This window comes from Salmo salar, chromosome 15 (genome assembly GCF_965601325.2).
Source record: "Salmo salar chromosome 15, fSalSal1, whole genome shotgun sequence".
Classification (NCBI taxonomy): Eukaryota; Metazoa; Chordata; class Actinopteri; order Salmoniformes; family Salmonidae; genus Salmo; species Salmo salar.
The window spans coordinates 106170001-106193371 of NC_138305.1; the positions used below are offsets into that span (position 1 = coordinate 106170001).

Here is a 23371-nt window from a genome sequence, read left to right on the forward strand (position 1 = left end):
TCATTCTAGAGAATACACACACACACGCACACACATGCGCACAAACGTACACAAACAAACACACACATACACACAGACAACATCCACACTGAGCTAAAGGCTAGAGCTAATTCGGACACTTATAAGAAATCCCTCTAAGACCTCTGATTAGCCATCAAACAGGCAAAGCATCAATACAGGACTAAGATTGAATCCTACTACACCGGCTCTGATGCTTGTCAGATGTTGCAGGGCTTGCAAACTATCACGGATTACAAAGGGAAACCCAGCTGCAAACAGCCGAGTGACGCCAGCCTACCAGATGAGCTATATGCCGTCTATGTTCGCTTCGAGGCAAGCAACACTGAACCATGCATGAGAGCACCAGCTGTTCTGGAAGACTGTGTGATCCCGCTCTCCGCAGCTGATGTGAGTAAGACCTTTAAACAGGTCAAAATTCACGAGCCCGCTGGGCCAGAAGGATTACCAGGACTTGTACTCATGTGCGTGACCAGCTGGCAAGTGTCTTCACTGACATTTTCAACCTTTCCCTGACCCAATCTGTAATACCTACATGTTTCAAGCAGAACACCATAGTTCCTGTGCCCAAGAATGCTAAGGTAACCTGTATAAATGACCATGAAATGCTTTGAAAGGCTGGTCATGGCTCACATCAACACCATCATCCCAGACACTCTGGACCCACTACAATTTGCATACCGCCCCAACAGATCCACCGATGATGTAATCTCTATTGCACTCCACACTGCCCTCTCCCAGCTGGACAAAAGGAACACCTACGTGAGAATGCTGTTCATTGACTACAGCTCAGTGTTCAACACCATAGTGCCCTCCATGCTCATCACTAAGCTCAGGACCCTGGGACTGAACACATCCCTCTGCAACTGTATCCTGGACTTCCTGACAGGCCGCCCCCAGGTGGTGAGGGTAGGCAACAACACATCCACCACACTAACCCTCAACACAGGAGCCCCTCATGGGTGCGTACTTAGTCCCCTTCTGTCCTCCCTGTTCACCCACGAATGCGTGGCTAGGCACGATTTCAACACCATCATTAAATTTGCTGACGACACAACGGTGGTAGGCCTGATCACCGACGACGCTGAGACAGCCTATAGGGAGGAGGTCAGTGACCTGGCAGTGTGGCAGGACAACAACCTCTCCCTCAACATAAGCAATACAAAGGAGCTGATCGTGCACAAAGGGAACGGATGGCCGAGCACTCCCCCATCTACATCGACGGGGCTGTAGTGGAGCAGGTCGAGAGCTTCAAGTTCCACATCACTAAGGGATAAACAAGGTCCACACACACCAACACAGTCGTGAAGAAGGCACGACAACGCCTCTTCCCCCTCAGGAGGCTGAAAAGATTTGGCATGGGCCCTCAGATCCTCAAAAAGTTCAACAGCGGCACCATTAAGAGCATCTTGATTGGCTGCATCACTGCTTGGTATGGCAACTGCTTGGCATCTGACCGCAAGGCGCTACAAGGAGTAGTGAGTATGGTCCAGTATATCAGTGGGGCCGAGCTCCCTGCCATCTAGGACCTCTATACCAGGTGGTGTCAGAGGAAGGCCCTACAAATTCGCAAAGAATTCAGCCACCCAAGTTATAGACTGTTCTCTTTGCTACCGCATGACAAGCGGTTCTGATACACCAAGTCTAGCCACAAGCCATAGGACTGCTAAATAGTTAACCAAATAGCTACCCGGACTATCTGCATTTACCCTTTTTGCACGAACTCTTTTGACTCATCACGTACACTGCTGTTACTGTTAGTAACTTATCTTGCTTCCTAGTCCTTTTACCCCTACCTATATGTACATACACTACATGACCGCGGGTATATGGACACCTGCTCGTCGAACATCTCATTCCAAAATCATGGGCATTAATATGGAGTTAGTCCCCACGTTGCTGCTATAGCAGTCTCCACTCTTCAGGGAAGGACCATGCCTCAGGACTACCTGGCCTGATGACTCCTTGCTGTTCCCAGTCCAGCTGGTCGTGCTGCTGCTCCAGTTTCAACTGTTCTGCCTGCAGCTATGGAACCGTGGACCTGTTCACCGGATGTGCTACCTTGTCCCAGACCTGCTATTTTCAACTCTCTAGAGACAGCAGGAGCGGTAAAGATACTCTCAATGATCAGCTATGAAAAGCCAACTGATATTTACTCCTGAGGTTCTGACCTGTTGCACCTTCTACAACCACTGTGATTATTATTATCTGACCCTGCTGGTCATCTATGAACATTTGAACATCTTGGCCATGTTCTGTTATAATTTCCACCCGGCACAGCCAGAAGAGGACTGGCCACCCCTCAGAGCCTGGTTCCTCTCTAGGTTCCCTGCCTTTCTAGGGAGTTTTTCCTAGCCACCGTGCTTCTGCATCTGCATTTCTTGCTGTTTGGGGTTTTAGGCTGGGTTTCTGTACAGCACTTTGAGATATCAACAGAAGGGCTTTATAAATACATTTGATTGATTGATTATGTAAATGTCATATTTCAGTGTTTAAAAAATATATATAATTATATATTTTGAAAAAACTTTTTTTGCTTTGTCATTATGTGTCACGTCCTGACCAGTATAGAGTATATTTGGTTATTGTAGTTTGGTCAGGACGTGGCAGAGGGTAGTTTATTTATGTATTACGGGTTTTTTTGGTCACTGGTTTATGTTTGTATTTCTATGGGTAGGTTCTAGGTTAGTTTTCTATGTGTAGGTTGGGTGCTGGACTCTCAATTGGAGGCAGGTGTTTCTAGTTGCCTCTGATTGGGAGTCCTATAAGTAGGTGTGTGTTTTGTTTGTTCACTTGTGGGTAGTTGTCTTTTGCACTGCTAGTAGTTTAGCCTGTGAAACTGTCTCCTGTCGTGTTGTCTGCATTTCTTGTTTTTCCGTGGTCAACGTCTTTAATAAATATGATGTTGAGCACACATCCTGCTGCGTATTGGTCCACTTTCTCCGACAGTGATTTCGCTTTATCAGACGATGAAGAACGTGACATTATGGGGTATTGTCTGTAGATTGATGGGGGTGGGGGGAAGAATTGAATCAATTTTAGAATAAGGCTAACAAAATATGGAAAAAGTAAAGGGGTCTGAATACTTGCCGAATGCACATAGTGTATCTACCTCAATTACCTTATACCCCTGCACATCGACTACAGTCAATTACTTTATACCCCTGCACATCGACTACAGTCAATTACCTTATACCCCTGCACATCGACTACAGTCAATTACTTTATACCCCTGCACATCGACCACAGCCAATTACTTTATACCCCTGCACATCGACTACAGTCAATTACTTTATACCCCTGCACATCGACTACAGTCAATTACCTTATACCCCTGCACATCGACTACAGTCAATTACTTTATACCCCTGCACATCGACTACAGCCAATTACTTTATACCCCTGCACATCGACCACAGCCAATTACTTTATACCCCTGCACATCGACTACAGTCAATTACTTTATACCCCTGCACATCGACCACAGCCAATTACTTTATACCCCTGCACATCGACTACAGTCAATTACTTTATACCCCTGCACATCGACTACAGTCAATTACCTTATACCCCTGCACATCGACTACAGTCAATTACTTTATACCCCTGCACATCGACTACAGTCAATTACTTTATACCCCGGCACATCGACTACAGTCAATTACTTTATACCCCTGCACATCGACTACAGTCAATTACCTTATACCCCTGCACATCGACTACAGTCAATTACTTTATACCCCGGCACATCGACTACAGTCAATTACTTTATACCCCTGCACATCGACTACAGTCAATTACTTTATACCCCTGCACATCGACTCCAGCCAATTACCTTATACCCCTGCACATCAACCACAGCCAATTACCTTATACCCCTGCACATCAACCACAGCCAATTACCTTATACCCCTGCACATCGACTACAGTCAATTACTTTATACCCCGGCACATCGACTACAGTCAATTACTTTATACCCCTGCACATCGACTACAGTCAATTACTTTATACCCCTGCACATCGACTCCAGCCAATTACCTTATACCCCTGCACATCGACTACAGTCAATTACTTTATACCCCTGCACATCAACCACAGCCAATTACCTTATACCCCTGCACATCGACTACAGCCAAGTTATTGTTACTCATTGTGCATTTATTTATTTTCTATTTTTTTGTTTTCACTGTTAGTCGATACTTGTTGTTTACGAAGTAAGTGACAAATAAAATTTGATTTAACATTCACACAAAGTGCAAGTGTTTGGTGAACTGTGCTGAATATCAAGTCAAAGGTAGCCTTCCCATCTCTTCCCCTTTCCCCCCCACGCCTCTCTATCCTCTCTGTCACAGTGTTATGGTTCTCCTCCTGGCCTGGTAAAGACCCAGGCTTCACTAATCATCTCCCCCTACAGACTTAATATACTGTATCATATCATACAACACAGGTCTCCTAACATATTTTCTCTCTCTCTCTCTCTCTCTCTCTCTCTCTCTCTCTCTCTCGCTCTCTCTCTCTCTCTCTCTCCCTACCTCTCTCCCTACCTCTCTCCCTACCTCTCTCCATCTCTCCCAACCTCTCTCCCTCTTTCTCTCTCCATCTCTCCCTACCTCTCTCCCTAACTCCCCTTCTCCATCTCTCCCTACCTCTCTCTCTCTCTCCGTTCTTTATTTTTCTCTCCCTCTCTCCCTACCTCTCTCCCTATCTCTCCATCTCTCCTTACCTCTCTCCATCGCTCCCTACCTCTTTCTCTCCCTACCTCTCTCTCTCTCTCTCTCTCTCTCTCTCTCCCCATCTCTCCTTACCTCTCTCCATACCTCTCTCCCTCCCTCCATCTCTCCCTACCTCTCTCTATCGCTCCCTACCTCTCTCCCTCTCTCTCTCTCCTTACCTCTCTCCATCTCTCCCTACCTCTCTCCCTCCCTCCATCTCTCCCTACCTCCATCTCTCCTTACCTCCCTCCATCTCTCCCTACCTCTCTCCCTCACTAAAGCCAGTTCCATGACTAATTGAGTAGCTAATGTACGGGACCAGTCAGAAACTGGGCCAGGGAATAATGTTCTTATATCCACTTCACTGTAGTCCCTGGGTGTGTCCCAAATGGCACCCCTATTCGCTACAATAGGGTGCTACTTTTGACCTGGGCCAATATGGCTCTGGTCAAAAGTAGTGCACTACATTGGTAACATGGTGCTGTTTGGGACGCAGACACAGGGGGCCAGGGGGTAGGCCTAATATCCATGCAGGGTTGTGGGAGAGAAGTCTAATCAAGGCCTGGCCCTCTAGCCCTGCACTGTATCTTTCCATCTCCTTGTAATTCTCATCCACTATGCTGTCCAGTAGGCTATTACCATAGCCAAACACTGTGGGCACAAGGGGGAAGTTATGCTAATACTAGAAATAAGGTTGATTAGACACTAGCGCTAATATTGTAGTAATGTACTGTACATCTCCTGACTGGGTAAGATTGTGTTTATTTTCTACTTCCAGCCTACAAGGACCTGTGGTCTGTTTTTTAGTTTTTATTTTGTTTATTATCTCTGTTTTATCTGTATGCCCTTGGGAGACATAACGTTTTAGTGTGAACACAATTGGATGAGTGCTCCCTCCATCTCCACTCACCTCGTACACATTAAACTGGCTCTGGCCTCGGGACAGATCTCGGTAGCTGGTGGTGAATTCACCGATGAAGTCATGGCTGGAAGGTAACGTAAACAACAACAACAACTAAATAGCCAGTCCCTCCTGGGAGGGTGTGGAAATATAATGGGATGTATTGTGTAACATGGGTCAATAGTACAGGAATGAAGCTGCTGAAACATGTAGCAGTGTTGGAAAAGAAACAAGTATATCACTGTAAATGACGGTTTTAACCACTGTCATCGCGTGAATAGGAATGAGGTTCCGGGAAGCTGATGCTAAGAGGTTGTCTTCATGGTGTATTGAGTTGGCAGTTGGCATAATTCAAGATAGGGATGTATGAAGGCTTTTAGGTTGAGGGTTGAGAAAGTGCTTTATCTTGTAAAACATGACGAGGAACATAACACATATCATACTGTACCATGTATAAATCATTGTAAAAGAATCTGAAGGAAACATTATTGTGGGTGTGTAGTCTTCTAACCTGCCATCTCTGTCCCAGTCGTACACCTCTGCCTTGATCGCCCTGAAAAACAAAACACACCCAGAGATGAGGAAGGTGTGTGTTAGTGTGTGTGTTGGTGTGTTAGTGTGTGTGTTGGTGTGTTAGTGAGTGTGTTAGTGAGTGTGTTAGTATGTGTGTTAATGTGTATGGGTTAGTGTGTGTGTGTGTGTGTCAGAAAGCGTCATTAGAATGACTGGAGTCTCTCGAATTTAATTGGCCAATCTGGGATTCAAACAATTTGGCTGTTTGTTTGGTAAACAGCTGAGGGATGGGGCTAGAGACAACATGTTTTGGGTTGTGATGGAGTAAGACAGCTGAACTAAGCTCATGAGGCATTTATAAGTTATATTTCAATAGTCTAATATATCAGTAATTAAAAACAAAAAAATTGGATGTACAGTGGTTCTTCCTTTCTTTCACAAAGTATCTATTGTCCTGCTAATAGCCCGTAATGGCGCTGTACAACGTGACCGGTCGGGAGTAGGCTACAGTACTACAGTAAGAGCAAAATAATCATGACATTTCCACACCCTAATTGTAGTCTAACCAATACCCAAATGGAGATTCAGTGAAAATAAAAATCTCATTGATTTACCAAGACCAGTCCCCATGCTTGTCTCAGAGCAGTGTGAAACGGTGCTGAAATAGTTGATCACACTCGGGTAGGCTATTGCTTCTACCTTCATATGCTTTATAAATAAATAAGACCTACACCACTTTTAACAGCACATCACTCAACACTAGTGAGACTCATGTTGCCTATGGTAGGCCTACAGTATATCTAAAAATATTTTTTTTCAATGCTGTGACTCTCCACATTTAGAGGATTGGAGGATATCTAAGGGATTTTTATATAATTCTAAATGAATTAATAATAATAATAATCGCTTTGTTTAAAAAATAACTATATTTTAGAGAGGATTTTGTTTTTAAATAACTGAAAGTGAGCGATTGTAATCTGAATAAAGGCCAAAATATTGATTTCTGTTTTTAGAGGGAAAGAAACCAAAAGCCCACAGTGCCTGTTTTTTTGGACATCCCGGCCAGCCAAACCCTCCCCAAACTCAGACGACGCTGGGCCAATTGTGCGCCGGGTCTATGGGACTCCCAATCATGGTCAGATGTGATACAGCCTGGATTCGAAACAGGGACTGTATTGATGCCTCTTGCACTGAGATGCAGTACCTTAGACCACTGCGCCACTTGGGAGCCATGACCAATATGACCAATATATATTGTCCTGCTAATAGCCCATCATTTTTTTTGTTAGATAAACAGTTTGTTTTTGAATGGTAACTTTGTTAAGGGTGGAGTTTGGGGCGGGGTGAGGAGTACTGGTGGGACATTCAGGTTACAATAGGCCATAAGTATACAGCAGATCACCGATTGTTCTCACTTTGATTATGCTGTAGCAATATACTGTAGCACCATGACCAGGATCTCTCATTTAAGTGAGCAGATTAGGGCTTTCAGGAGGAACGGCAAATCTACTGGAGACATTTCAAAAAAATACTGGTAGACTTGGAGATTTTGTTCACGGACAGTGCTATTCGCAAATACTATCATCAGATGCCCATGTTACGCCAAACACAAAAGCCTGGAAAATGAGCAGGTACAGTAGGCTACAATACTGTAAACTAGTCCTAATAATGCTAAGGTGAATAAAATATTGTCGCCTACACCTTACAGTGTTCCACACTAATTCACGGCTCGGTTTCATGGCTCGAGATTTCTTTGAGGAAGAAATCATCAAGAGATATGCTGGACCAATGTCAGAGATGTGTTTCTGGGAGATATGCTGGACCAATGTCAGAGATGTGTTTCTGGGAGATATGCTGGACCCAATGTCAGAGAGGTGTTTCTGGGAGATATGCTGGACCCCATGTCAGAGAGGTGTTTCTGGGAGATATGCTGGACCCCATGTCAGAGAGGTGTTTCTGGGAGATATGCTGGACCCCATGTCAGAGAGGTGTTTCTGGGAGATATGCTGGACCCAATGTCAGAGAGGTGTTTCTGGGAGATATGCTGGACCCAATGTCAGAGATGTGTTTCTGGGAGATATGCTGGACCCCATGTCAGAGATGTGTTTCTGGGAGATATGCTGGACCCAATGTCAGAGATGTGTTTCTGGGAGATATGCTGGACCCAATGTCAGAGAGGTGTTTCTGGGAGATATGCTGGACCCAATGTCAGAGAGGTGTTTCTGGGACCACATCGTTTCTTTCAAGGTAGGATTATAGCAATATTTTGTTATGTTTAGGCCTATTTACATGTATATATACAGTGGGGGGGAAAAGTATTTGATCCCCTGCTGATTTTGTACGTTTGCCCACTTACAAAGAAATGATCAGTCTATAATTGTAATGGTAGGTTTATTTGAACAGTGAGAGACAGAATAACAACAAAAAAATCCAGAAAAACGCATGTCAAAAATGTTAGAAAATTATTTGCATTTTATTGAGGGAAATAAGTATGAGTTTATGTTTTCTCAAGGACATCCCAGTCGGACCCTCCCCATCCCGGCCGAATCCTCCCCATCCCGGCCGAATCCTCCCCATCCCGGCCGGACCCTCCCCATCCCGGCCGGACCCTCCCCATCCCGGCCGGACCCTCCCCATCCCGGCCGAACCCTCCCCATCCCGGCCGGACCCTCCCCAACTCGGCCGGACCCTCCCAATCCTGGCCGAATCCTCCCCATCCCGGCCGAACCCTCCCCAACTCGGCCGGACCCTCCCAATCCTGGCCGGACCCTCCCCATCCCGGCCGGCCAAACCCTCCCCTAACCCAGACGACGCTGGGCCAATTGTGCTTTGCCTCATGGGTATCGAACCAGCATCTGTAGCAAAGCAGTTTGCAGTATCTTAAACCGCTGCGCAACTCGCGAGGCCCCATCCACAAAGTTTTTAATGCTGATCAATTGCCTTGCACAAAGTATCAATAATACAGAGAGGTGTTGGCAAGAGTCTATTGTCCTGCTAATAGCCCATAATTGCGCTGTACAACCTGACGGTCGGGAGTAGGATACAGTACTAAAGTAAGAGCAAACACATATATAAGAGTCAACACATATATTTTAAGAATATCATGGAATATAATTGAACGTTTTAGTTTCTCTTACAATAAAAACCTTAGTGTAACAACAGTTTTAGTAAGTAATACTGATGAGTAGTAACAAAAAAATATGTGTATTGTTCTGGGTACGCGTGGACAGAGGAAGACCAATTCTTATACTATTGTTCTAAATTCAATCACCTTCTTCATCCTCATCATTATTCAGTTCATTGAAATTCATTCACCTTCTTCATCCTCATCATTCAGTTAATTGAAATTCAATTTTTAAGTCGTGCACAATTATCAGTTTCTATTTGGTTTATGTCGCCCATTCATTGTCAGTTAGAGACACATTAGCACCTTGGGACCCAAAAGCATAATCAGTGCTTTAACTCCCCCTTGTGGTGGTCTGGAGCAATGAAGCAGTGATGCAGGGTACCGTACTAAACCACAAATTAACTCTAACTCTCGCGGCATAATCTTAAAACTTTTAATTGAGGAACCACTGTACCAATCAATCCCAAATTGTCCCTTTAAGATGCCTGAGAGCTGGACTATTAAAAGTCTGTGACTGTGTGTTTGGTTTCTACATCAGTGAAACAGGCCATTTAAACCTCAGTACGCATTAAGCAATACTGATCATTAAATCAATCATAGCCAGAGAGGTTCACATAACACCCTTGAGATGAATGTTTGAGTGAACGGACATGGAAAATGTTTCAAAAGAGCATTTAAGGGGGGGATAGAAACAAATATAAAAATAAATGATCCTATCAAGAGAATTTAATGCTTTTTTTGGAGTGAACGCACTCTAATTACATACTTTGAAAATAATAATAATAACATAAAGCGAATAAGTCTGAAACAGCCTTCTGTAATCACCATGAATGTGACGTTTAAATGAAGTGGAGCTACGCACATAAAGACCCACTGATGAATGTGAAGTTTATTGATTTGACATTTAATAGAAACTGAATTTGTGAGTGCAGATGGAAGTTTATATCCGAGGAGATAAAGTTAAGACAGAAAGAGTTTCCCAAACTTTCTGGGGTGAGTTGTTTCTCTCCTCCTGCCTGCCAAAGGTAGACAGCAACCCCCTAAGGGGGGTACACATCATGATAATTAGAGTTCCCAAAATAAGTTGGAGGAAGCGGGGAACTCAAAATAAGCCTGGCTGAGAGAGAGAGGGCAGACAGACATAGCCTCTCCTCCACATCACTCAGACACAGATCACATTGGTCCCCCCCCCTAAGGCCATGTCAATCAGCTATCATCACCCAAACCAGGAGGGGGGAAACACACTGCTACAGTCCGACCCTGCTATCCCTGCCGTAATGTATACTGCCTTAAACACATTGAGCGAGGGAGAGAACGGTCCTAAACATTTGATTGACAGACACGAGAAGGAACTGATGTATTTTGACATTAGACCAGGTCCTCTGATGATTCCGTACTGACGCGCCTGTCAAAGTCAATTTGCTCTCATTTCCATTCTATGTCAATGATGAAACAGAAAACCAACCCAATGACGTTACAACACAGTGACTACATAATACATCTATATCTAGGGCACTACAAACTGAGATCTTAAAAACTCACAACATTTCCATTGTAATTAATATGCATAATGAAAGCCTGATGGGAAAACCCGAGTGGCATTGTACTCGCGGTTATAGGTGGCTGACGTGAGACAACATGACTGAGAACATCTGTTGAAGATAGGATGAAATGGCTGGTTCAGAAAGATCAGAAAAACCCATTTCATGAATCACAATCGCATACAGCCAATGAAAATAATAAAAGAACAAGGTGCAGAGGGTTCCAACAGTTGAAATGATGAAACGGAATAAAACAGAGAGCCTCTGTCTCTGTCCCCAAAATGCACCCTATTCCTTACATAGTACACTGGAGATTTTCCTGAAAATGTAACAACCGACTGGGCATAGATGTCAATTCAACGTCTATTCCACTTCTATTCATTGATATGACATGGAAACAATGTTGATTCAACCAGTGTGTGCCCAGTGGGGAGTTTCAATACTGGGATTCATTCATTTAAAGATATGGTCACTATGCCAGGGTTTCCCCCAAATAAGAGATGCACTCCGCCACGTTGTCGGCTTGGCTCCGCAGCCATGTAAAGATTTTCACAGCAAATTAAACTGATATTTAGTAACGATAGAGTAACTATCTTCGATCGCCAATGACATTGTTGTGAATTGCAAAACAGATCGTTCATAAATTCAGAGGTTATCATGTTCATTAATTAATGATGTACATAGAGCTCTACTTTGTGTTGAAAAAGCATCGGCTGATAGGGTTTAAGGGTATTTTTCTTCCATTACGACCGCTCTACTTTGAACCTAATTGGCAAGAATGTTCAGAACAATGAGCTTTTAAAGCGCAGAATACAATATTCCTGATTGCAGTTACACATTGTTACACAGGGGTATGAGACATTCTGATTACTACATTCAGACGAAGCAACAATGCAGAACTGTCAAAAGAAAACCAATCAGAATACATTTCCTCAAAGGAAATCCATAGTATAATCTATACCCCCAGCTCAATACAGTATCTAAAGACGATACCTTCTGATCTCTCTCTCAAGGTGAAGAGAGAGAGGGGGCAGGGAGAGAGAGAGAGTTATGTAGGGTGGGAAGAGGTAGTGAAAGTGCAGAGATGGAGAGAGAGAGAGAAAGGAGGGAGGGGGGAGAGGGTCAAACCACAGCACTTTCATGGGTAATTTTATGGGAATATCCGTTCCAGTAATTATCTTTTCTATGGTTGAAACCCAAACCCTAGGAAGAAGGGTGACTACGGACTCCTGTGGTGTGGGAGAGGCTCCGATAGGGCCTGGGTTGATGTGTGGGCTGTCTAGCATCACACAAACACTGCAGGTGTCCACTTCATACAGATTTAAGTCTGGGCACTACAGGATTAACACCTGCAATCTTCCTCTTTATCTCTCACGCGCCATCTCTCTCTCTCTCTCACCATCTCTCTCTCTCGCGCCCTCTCTCTCTCTCTCTCTCGCGCCCTCTCTCTCTCACTATCTCGCGCCCTCTCTCTCTCTCTCTCTCTCTCTCTCTCTCTTCCTTTCACTACATCTCCTCACTCTCTCTCTCCCTCCCAAAGAGATGGCCTGTGCCCCAAATTGCACCTTATTTCCCTATGTAGTGCACTACTCCTGACCAGGGCCCATAGGTATTGGGTCTCTGGTCTAAAGTACTGCACTATATAGGGTGTCATTTGGGACGCAAGCCTCTGGAAGAAGCAGTCAATCAGAGCCTTATCTGAAATGCTATTGCAAGCCCTGCAGATCAATGAGCAGCCAAGCCAAGCTCCAGCAGGCAGTTAGAGAGAGAGATAGAGGTGTAATAACTTTACATTTGAGCCACAGATAAAATAACAATAAAAAATCAAATCTAAATTCGCTTCGGCTGACACATTTTGAAATGATTACACCAATATCTAAATTGTGCCACCGCCCCCATTCTCCCATTATGAGTGTGTGTTATAGTGTGTGTGAGTGTGTATAGTGTGTGTGTCCTACCTGTCGAAGTCTCCGTTGCAGAGATGGATAAGGCCTCTATGTCCATCTCTCTGTGTCTGTCACGCCTGCTCCCGCTCTCCCTCCCTGGGGCTCGAGGGCGCCAGGCTGCCCTGCATTACGCACTCCTGCCACCATCATTACGCACTCCTGCTCCCCTCGTCACACGCTTCTGCGATTCATTACACTCACCTGGACTCACTCCCCTGTGTTTATTTCCTCCCCTATATCTGTCTGTTGCCGAAGTTGTTCCCCGCCTCTGCATTAATGTTCGTATGTCGTTGTGTAGCCGTGTTCTGACGCTGTTCCTGTCCTGTTCCATGTCTGTGCTACATTAAATGTTCAACTCCCCGTACCTGCTTCTCATCTCCAGCGTCGGTTCTTACAGTGTCTATTTCTCTGTGTCGATCTCTCTGTGTCGATCTCTCTGTGTCTTTCAATTCAAATCAAATTGCTTTATTGGCATGACTAAGGCTGTGGCGGTTATGACGTTTTGTCACCCGGTTATTGTCATGCAAAAGGCTGCTGGTCTCAATGTAACTGACCGTTAATTACCATAAACACATTTATCACCTCCAGGCCTCCATGCATACAAGCCACTGGTGGGAGCCTTTGGAACATCTACATTTAAAAAGTTTAATATATCAATATAATGTACGTCATCAAAATAAATCCATTATTTATTTTAGGCAGGTCTAAAAAGACATTCTGATATGAAGAAAATGTATTTCAGAAGAACAGAATATGAATTGGCCTATGCTCTCTTGCCATAGGCTGTAGGCTTTTTCATTTAACTAACAAGATATGTTTTGAAGTCCCGTGCCATTATTTTATATTCTATGAGTTTCTAGTAAGAATATAATTGAACTTAGCTTAATAAAATAGAAAGGACATTTTTCCCATTCCGGAGTAAGTGCGCATATGAAGTGGCTATGCTGAGCATTAAAGTGATCATTTGAAACAGGTCCTATAAGATAGATTTAGAGTTATTTGGCAACTTTAGTTGTGAATGATACAAACCTTAGAATGTCTCAGAAATCAACACATATATGGGCTGCATGATGGAACTATAGACTGTCGATGATTTGAGAAAGTCTCAAAAAAAGCTTGTTCCCTGTTCCTTCCCTCAGGCTGCACAGCTGTTCTCTCATCAAGTGATCATATTTTCACCCATCAGACTATTCTCAATTTAATTTTGTCTTTATTAACATGTAAAATGACTTTTCAATTTAGACTGGCCCATTATCAAATGGACAGGAACAGGGGCAAAAATACATGTCATCTGTATGCACTCGAATATGCACTGATGCACGCACACAGCGCGCACACACACACACACACACACTACATGTTAATGTTTTTTAAATGTATGTATATTGTAAAGTATTTTACACTGTGTGAGGAGCATGCAGCCTCTCGCTGTGCAACAGGTGATATTCCGCCCAAACTCTGTATTCCAGGGGCTCTCTAACCCTGTTCCTGCTGCTACCCAGTACTCTGCATGCCATGGTCTCTCCAACCCTGTTCCTGCTGCTATCCAGTACTCTGCATGCAATGGTCTCTCCAACCCTGTTCCTGCTGCTACCCAGTACTCTGTATGCCATGGTCTCTCCAACCCTGTTCCTGCTGCTACCCAGTACTCTGTATGCCATGGTCTCTCCAAACCTGTTCCTGCAGCTATCCAGTACTCTGTATGCCATGGTCTCTCCAACCCTGTTCCTGCTGCTATCCAGTACTCTGCATGCCATGGGCTCTCTAACCCTGTTCCTGCTGCTACCCAGTACTCTGCATGCCATGGTCTCTCCAACCCTGTTCCTGCTGCTATCCAGTACTCTGCATGCCATGGTCTCTCCAAACCTGTTCCTTCTGCTATCCAGTACTCTGCATGCCATGGTCTCTCTAACCTGTTCCTGCAGCTACCCAGTACTCTGCATGCCATGGTCTCTCCAACCCTGTTCCTGCTGCTACCAAGTGCTTAATTTGGGAAAACAAATAAAATCTGTTCGGTGACATCGATAGTAACATGTTTTCATCACGAAAAACATTAAATTAAACTGTTTACAGCCCCTCTCTCCACGTGCTGGAGAAAGGAATGAAGGAGAGAGAGGAGGAGATGGAAACACATGGTGGTGAGATATTCTGTAGCTAAAGGTAATGTGCCAGCATATTCCATTTTCTGAAAATATAAAAACAATGCCTTCATACTAGGCTTTTCAAAATCAAATACAAGATCCCTATAATTGTAGGCTAAGTCTGCACAATTAATGAACCAACAGTATAGAGGCCAGTAAGATATCTCCCAGACTCATGGATAGAAAGTTTGGAGCATAAGGTAACCAGTCCATCCAGTATGCATATTAATACAGTCCACACTCAAAGGTGATTACTATAATTTAACTATATATATATATATATATATATATATATATATATATATATATATATATATATATATATATATATATATATATATATACTGCTCAAAAAAATAAAGGGAACACTTAAACAACACAATGTAACTCCAAGTCAATCACACTTCTGTGAAATCAAACTGTCCACTTAGGAAGCAACACTGATTGACAATAAATTTCACATGCTGTTGTGCAAATGGAATAGACAACAGGTGGAAATTATAGGCAATTAGCAAGACACCCCCAATAAAGGAGTGGTTCTGCAGGTGGTAACCACAAACCACTTCTCAGTTCCTATGCTTCCTGGCTGATGTTTTGGTCACTTTTGAATGCTGGCGGTGCTTTCACTCTAGTGGTAGCATGAGACGGAGTCTACAACCCACACAAGTGGCTCAGGTAGTGCAGCTCATCCAGGATGGCACATCAATGCGAGCTGTGGCAAGAAGGTTTGCTGTGTCTGTCAGCGTAGTGTCCAGAGCATGGAGGCGCTACCAGGAGACAGGCCCGTACATCAGGAGACGTGGAGGAGGCCGTAGGAGGGCAACAACCCAGCAGCAGGACCGCTACCTCCACCTTTGTGCAAGGAGGAGCAGGAGGAGCACTGCCAGAGCCCTGCAAAATGACCTCGCCACTGGCGCCCTGTGCTCTTCACAGATGAAAGCAGGTTCACACTGAGCACATGTGACAGACGTGACAGAGTCTGGAGACGCCGTGGAGAACGTTCTGCTGCCTGCAACATCCTCCAGCATGACCGGTTTGGAGGTGGGTCAGTCATGGTGTGGGGTGGCATTTCTTTGGGGGGCCGCACAGCCCTCCATGTGCTCGCCAGAGGTAGCCTGACTGCCATTAGGTACCGAGATGAGATCCTCAGACCCCTTGTGAGACCATATGCTGGTGCGGTTGGCCCTGGGTTCCTCCTAATGCAAGACAATGCTAGACCTCATGTGGCTGGAGTGTGTCAGCAGTTCCTGCAAGAGGAAGGCATTGATGCTATGGAGTGGCCCGCCCGTTCCCCAGACCTGAATCCAATTGAGCACATCTGGGACATCATGTCTCGCTCCATCCACCAACGCCACGTTGCACCACAGACTGTCCAGGAGTTGGCAGATGCTTTAGTCCAGGTCTGGAAGGAGATCCCTCAGGAGACCATCCGCCACCTCATCAGGAGCATGCCCAGGCGTTGTAGGGAGGTCATACAGGCACGTGGAGGCCACACACACTACTGAGCCTCATTTTGACTTGTTTTAAGGACATTACATCAAAGTTGGATCAGCCTGTAGTGTGGTTTTCCACTTTAATTTTGAGTGTGACTCCAAATCCAGACCTCCATGGGTTGATAAACTGGATTTCCATTGATTATTTTTGTGTGATTTTGTTGTCAGCACATTCAACTATGTAAAGAAAAAAGTATTTAATAAGATTATTTCATTCATTCAGATCTAGGATGTGTTATTTTAGTGTTCCCTTTATTTTTTGAGCAGTGTATAATATATATATATATATATATATATATATATATGTATGTATATATATAGACCAGGTATTCCCAAACTGGGGTACGCGCAATGTCGTCGGGGGTACGCTAAATAAAAATGTGATTCACATTAAAAAAAATAATAATAATAATAATTCACATTTTCAAACAGTACATTTATATTTTCCAACGGGGCTATACATCTGGGTGAGGTTTTCCCTCCCTCGCCTGACTAGCCTTGTTTCACTGGCCAAAAATAAAATGAAACCATCTAGGTGTTCAGCGAAATAACCAACACAATGTCAAATACAGGTAGCCTAGTCAAATAATTAACGTCCAATCACATTAACCGTTACTCGATCGCGGGAATTCCATTAACGGTCCGGTTGTAGCCAAACGTAGCCGCTGCTTATTCCGCTTGCTCGAAAATGTATTAATGGTTAAAAAAAGTAAGGCCCGCATCCATAGAGACACATACCAGCTCTACTGGTTGTACTGCTACTACCAGCAGTACTACACCTGCACCTGTCGGCGACACAAGTTGTTCTGCTTCCACGAGCACATCCAATGCTAGCATCAGTAATTCTACATTTGTTGTTAGCCCAGCTAGCATGGACACTGACAGTTGTGAATCTGACGCAGCCGAAGAGCCACTGCCCCCTTACCCGGGAAAGCACCGAACAACAGACAGGGACGTTGGACCATCAAAGAGGCGTAAATATGATGAGAACTACATTGATTTGGGGTTCACTTATATTGGGAGTAGTGCCTTTCCTCAGCCACAGTGTGTTATATGTGCAAAAGTACTATGTCACAACTCAATGAAACAGTCACTCTTTTAGAAACAAAACATGCCAATTAGAAAAATAAGCCACAGGAGTTTTTTGAGCGAGAACTAAGACGACTTTCGAGTAGTAAGACATGTATAAAAGCAACAGATACCATTAATAAGAAGGGGCTAGAAGGGTCTTATATGGTGAGCTACCGAGTGGCTAGGACAGGCAAGCCCCATACTATTGAGGAGGCCTTAATTCTTCCTGCTGCTGTAACGGCCGTCAAAGGGAGTAGACCAAGGCGCAGCGGGTTGAGTGCTCATTTTAACGTTTATTTTAATAAACTTGAACACGTAACAAAAACAAGAAAACGAATGACAGCTAAACAGTTTTGCAGGCTAACCCTAGCAGTGCAAAAACAACTTCCCACAAAAGACAGGTGAAAAAAGGGCTACATAAGTATGACTCCCAATCAGCAACAACGAAGTACAGCTGTTCCTGATTGAGAGCCATACCAGGCCAACAAAGAAATACACAACATAGAAAAACCATAGAAATACAAAACATAAAGTACCCCAAAACCCGGAACACATAAAACAAACACCCCTCTTACATAAGTACATATCCCAACAAACCCCGAACCACATAAAACAAACACCCCCTGCCACGTCCTGACCAAACTACAATAACAAATAACCCCTTTACTGGTCAGGACGTGACAGCTGCCTTGGATATGGCTGGGACAATGCTGGGGGAAAGGCCAAAACAACTATACAGACAATGACTTCATCTGTCACGTCCTGACCAGTAAAGGGGTTATTTGTTATTGTAGTTTGGGGAACTCAATAAAGAAGATGAGCATACACATTCCCACTGCACCTTGGTCCCATCTTTATGATGAACGTGACAGAACTACCCACCACCAATGGACCAAGCAGCGGAGGAAGGAGCAGCAGAGGTGCTCTTTGGATTTATGGACATGGGAGGAGATATTGGACGGAAAGGGATCCTACACCTGGGAGGAGATCCAGGCTGGAAGGGATCGCCTCCCATGGGAACAGGTGGAGGAAGCCAGGAGAGCGGAGGCAGCAGGAGATTGGAGAGAACGCTATACTGGGACATGGCTGGCAAGGAAACCCGAGAGGCACCCCCAATAAAAAAAAAATTGGGGGGGGGGCACACGGGGAGTGTGGCTAGGTTAGGCAATAGACCTGAGCCAACTCCCCGTGTGGGGAGCGTTTGGCGGGGAGAAGAGCGCCGGTCTATGCGGAAGTGTGCACGATCTCGCCCATGCGCACGCTCGGTCCGGTGTGAGCGATTACCGCCCCTCGCAAGTGCCGTGCTAGAGTGGGCATCCAGCCAGGTAGGAGTATGCCTGCGCAGTACATCTGGCCACCAGTACGTCTCCTAGGCCCAGGCTACCCTGCGCCTGCTCTACGCACGGCAGCCATCAGGCCTCTGCACAGCCCAGTTCGCCCTGTGCCAGCACTCCGCCCGTGCAGGGCTACTGTGACTACCCAGCCAGGACGGGTGGTGCAGGCTGTGCGCTCCAGACCTCCAGTGCTTGTTCATAGCCCGGTGTATCCAGTTCCTGCTCCTCACACTAGACCTGAGGTGCGTGTCTCTAGTCTGGTGCCTCCAAAGCCAGCACCACGCACCAGGACTCCAGTGCGTCAGCCGAGTCCAGTACGTCCTGTTCCTGCTCCTCGCACTAGCCTTGAGGTGCATGTCTCCAGTCTGGTACCTCCAGTACCAGCCCCACGCACTAGCCCTCCAGTGCGTCAGCCCAGTCCAGTTCGTCCTGCTCCTGCTCCTCGCACTGGCCTTGAGGTGTGTGTTACCAGTCTGGTGCCTCCAAAGCCAGCCCCACGCACCAGGCCTGTAGTGCGCCTGTCCAGTCCAGAGCTTCCGGAGACAGTTCCCCGTCCAGAGCTTCCGGCGACAGTACCCCGTCCAGAGCTTCCGGCGACAGTTCCCCGTCCAGAGCTTCCAGCGACAGTTCCCCATCCAGAGCTTCCGGCGACAGTTCCCTGTCCAGAGCTTCCAGCGACAGTTCCCCGTCTAGAGCTTCCGACGACAGTTCCCCGTCTAGAGCTTCCGGTGACAGTTCCCCGTCCAGTGCTTCCGGCGACGTCCTACAGTTCGGAGCCTGCAAAGATGGCCCACAGTCTGGAACCGACAGAGATGGCCCACAGTCCGGAACCGACAGAGACGGCCCACAGTCCGGAACCGACAGAGACGGTCCACAGGCCGGAACCGACAGAGACGGTCCACAGTCCGGGAACCGACAGAGACGGCCCACAGTCCGGAGCCTGCAGAGACGGCCCACAGTCCGAAGCCTGCAGAGACGGCTCACAGTCCGGAGCCTGCAGAGACGGCTCACAGTCCGGAGCCTGCAGAGACGGCCCACAGTCTGGAGCCTGCAGAGACGGCCTACAGTCCGGAGCCTGCAGAGACGGCCTACAGTCCGGAACCGGTGCAGCCAGAGTTGCCCTACAGTCCGGAACCGGCGCAGAGTCGCCCTCCAGTCTGGAGCTCCCAGAGTCGCCCGCCAGTCCGGAGCTCCCAGAGTCGCCCCCCGAGGTCTCCAGCGATGCGCCTCAGCCCGAGGTCTCCAACGACGCGCTTTAGCCCTGAGCCTTCAGCGGGTGTGGACAGGTTAGGTTGGGGACAAAGGCCAGAGCCTGAGCCACCTCCATAGTAGGAGGATTGAGGAGGGGGGTGTAGCACAAGAACCGTCAGTGACGGTGGCCACCCTCCCTTCCCTCCCTTTAGTTTGGGATTATTTTGTTTTGGGGTTTATTTTTGTGTTTTTTGTTTGAGGTGCATCCGGGGTCTGCACCTTTGGGGGGGGGGGGGGGGGGGTACTGTCACGTCCTGACCAGTAAAGGGGTGATTTGTTATTGTAGTTTGGTCAGGACGTGGCAAGGGGTGTTTGTTTTATGTGTTTCGGGTTTTTTTGGTTAATGTTCTATGTTAGTATATTTCTATGTTCGTTCTATGTTTTCTATTTCTATGTTTAGTTTATTGGGTTGACCTTCAATTGGAGGCAGCTGTTCCTCGTTGCCTCTAATTGAAGGTCCTATCTAGTAGGGGTGTTTTTTCATGGGTTTTTGTGGGTAGTTGTCCATGTGTAGCTGTGTGCTTTACAGGACTGTTTCTCGTCGTTGTTTTTGTTTAAGTGTTTATATTGGTTTTCTTCTCAATAAAGAAGATGAGCATACACATTCCCGCTGCGCCTTGGTCCCATCTTTACGTCGAACGTGGCATCATCAAACAACACCGTTTCACAACGCATCAGTGACATGGCAGGAGATATTTTGAAACAATTACAGCTTCGCATACAAGCCAGTGAATTATATGCGTTACAGCTGGATGAGTCAACAGATGTGGCGGGCCTGGCACAGCTCCTGGTATATGTCCGTTATGTTTATGGGGGGGTCAATTAAGGAAGACATCCTCTTCTGCAAACCACTGGAAACCAGGACAACAGGAGAGGATATTTTTAAAGCACTGGACAGCTTTGTGACATCAAATGGACTTGGTGGTCAAGATGTGTTGGTATCTGTACTGATGGCACAAAAGCCATGACAGGGAGACATAGAGGAGTGGTAACGCAAGCAGTTGCTCCCGACACCATTTGGGTACACTGCAGCATCCACCGAGAGGCTCTTGCTGCCAAGGGAATGCCTGACAGCTTGAAAGACGTTTTGGACACTACAGTGAAAATGGTTAACTTTGTTAAAGCAAGGCCCCTGAACTCTCGTGTATTTTCTGCACTATGCAATGATATGGACAGTGACCATGTAACGTTTTTACAACATACAGAAGTGCGCTGGTTATCAAGGGGCAAAGTATTGACACATTTTTTAAAATTGAGAGACGAGCTTAAAGTTTTCTTTACTGACCATAATTTTGACTTGTCTGAACGCTTGCATGATGACGAGTTTCTCACGACTGGCTTATCTGGGTGATGTTTTTTCTCGCCTGAATGATCTGAATCTGGGATTACAGGGACTCTCCTCAACTATATTCAATGTGCGGGACAAAATTGAGGCGATGATTAAGAAGTTGGAGCTCTTCTCTGTCTGCGTTAACAAGGACAACACACAGGTCTTTCCATCATTGTATGATTTTTTTTGAGTGCAAATGAACTCAAGCTTACGGACAATGTTAAATGTGATGTAGCGATATCTTACCGATATCTGAATAAGAGAGCCTCATCGAAATTGCAACAAGCGGTTCTGTGAAAATGTTATTTAATCAGAAGCCACTGCCAGATTTCTGGATTGGGCTGCGCTCAGAGTATCCTGCCTTGGCAAATCGCGCTGTTAAGACACTGATGCCCTTTGCAACCACGTACCTATGTGAGAGTGGATTCTCGGCCCTCACTAGCATAAAAACTAAATACAGGCACAGACTGTGTGTGGGAAATTATTTAAGACTGAGACTCTCTCCAATACAACCCAACATTGCAGAGTTATGTGCATCCCTTCAAGCACACCCTTCTCATTAACTTGTGGTGAGTTATTCACAATTGTCGATGAACAAATAAAGTTTTATATGTAAGATGGCTAAATAAAGAGCAAAATGATTGATTATTATTATAATATTATTATTTGAGCCCTGGTCCTATAAGAGCTATTTGTCACTTCCAATTAGCCGTGTTGTGACAAAAACACACACTCATTGTTATGTTTAATAATTGTATCGTATAGTGTGTTGGCTGCAGACCTCCAGTGATGACAAAAAACAACATTTGATAATGCGCTGACCCTGGTGCTAGACGGGGTACGCAGCTGGAGGTTGAATGTTTGAAGGGGTAGGGAAGTATAAAAAGTCTGGGTACCACGGGACCAACTATGTACCAAAGACATCTTAAAACAGTTTGTTTGGTGTTTTTCTGCCATGCATAATATGCGGTAGGCTATGTATTGTATAACAGCACAATTATTATTTTATTTCAGTTTTTTGGGGGGGTAGGCTCATATATGCAGTGCCTTAAGATATAATTCATACCCCTTGACTTATTCCATATTTTGTTGTGTAACAGCCTGAATTCAAAATGGATTCAATCGATTTTTTCCCCTCACCCATCTACACACAATACCACATAATGACAAAGTGAAAACATTTATTGAAAATGAAATATAGAAATATCTCCTTTACATAAGAATTCAGACTTCTGAGCCAATCATTTGTAGAAGCACCTTTGGCAGCTATTACAGCTGACTTTTTGGGTAAGTCTCTAAGAGCTTTCCACATCTGGATTGTGCAACATTTGCCCATTATTATTTTCAAAATTCTTCAAGCTCTGTCAAATTGGTTGTTGATCATTGCTTGATGACCATTTTCAGGTCTTGCCATAGATTTTCAAGTAGATTTAAGTCAAAACTGTAACTCTGCCACTCAGGAACATTGACTGTCTTCTTGGTAAACAACTCCAGTGTAGATTTGGCCTTGTGTTTTAGGTTATTGTCCTGCTGAAAGGTGAATTAATTTCCCAGTGTCTGGTGGAAAGCAGACTGAACCAAGTTTTCTTCTAGGATTTTGCCTGTGCTAAGCTTCATTACGTTTATTTTTTTATCCTGAAAAACTCCCCAGTACTTAACGATTACAAGCATACCCATAACATGATGCAGGCACCACTATGCTTGAAAATATGGAGAGTGGTACTCAGTAATTTGCCCCAACCATTGCCACATTTTTTGCAGTATTTCGTTAGTTCCTTGTTGCAAACAGGATGCATGTTTTAGAATATTTTTATTCTGTACAGGCTTCCTTCTCTTCACTCTGTCAATTATGTTAGTATTGTGGAGTGACCGCAATGTTGTCGATCCATCCTCAGTTTTCTCCTATTACAGGCATTAAACTATGTAACTGTTTTAAAGTCACCATTGGCCTCATGGTGAAAACCCTGAGCGGTTTCCTTCCTCTCCAGCAAC

General features: G+C 45.1%; 1 protein-coding gene across 3 annotated transcripts in view; it reads right to left on the reverse strand.

Annotated features, from left to right (window-relative positions):
- The window catches only part of LOC106572802 (copine-5), a 195618-nt gene that overhangs the window by 52950 nt on the left and 119297 nt on the right, over positions 1–23371 (reverse strand). For all 3 annotated transcript variants that reach the window (XM_045696442.2, XM_045696439.2, XM_045696441.2), the window contains 2 exons: positions 6144–6185; positions 5642–5717 (listed from right to left, as the gene is read on the reverse strand). In XM_045696442.2, coding sequence (XP_045552398.1) covers positions 5642–5717; positions 6144–6185 — 118 coding nt within the window. The remainder of the gene's footprint in view (positions 1–5641; positions 5718–6143; positions 6186–23371) is intronic.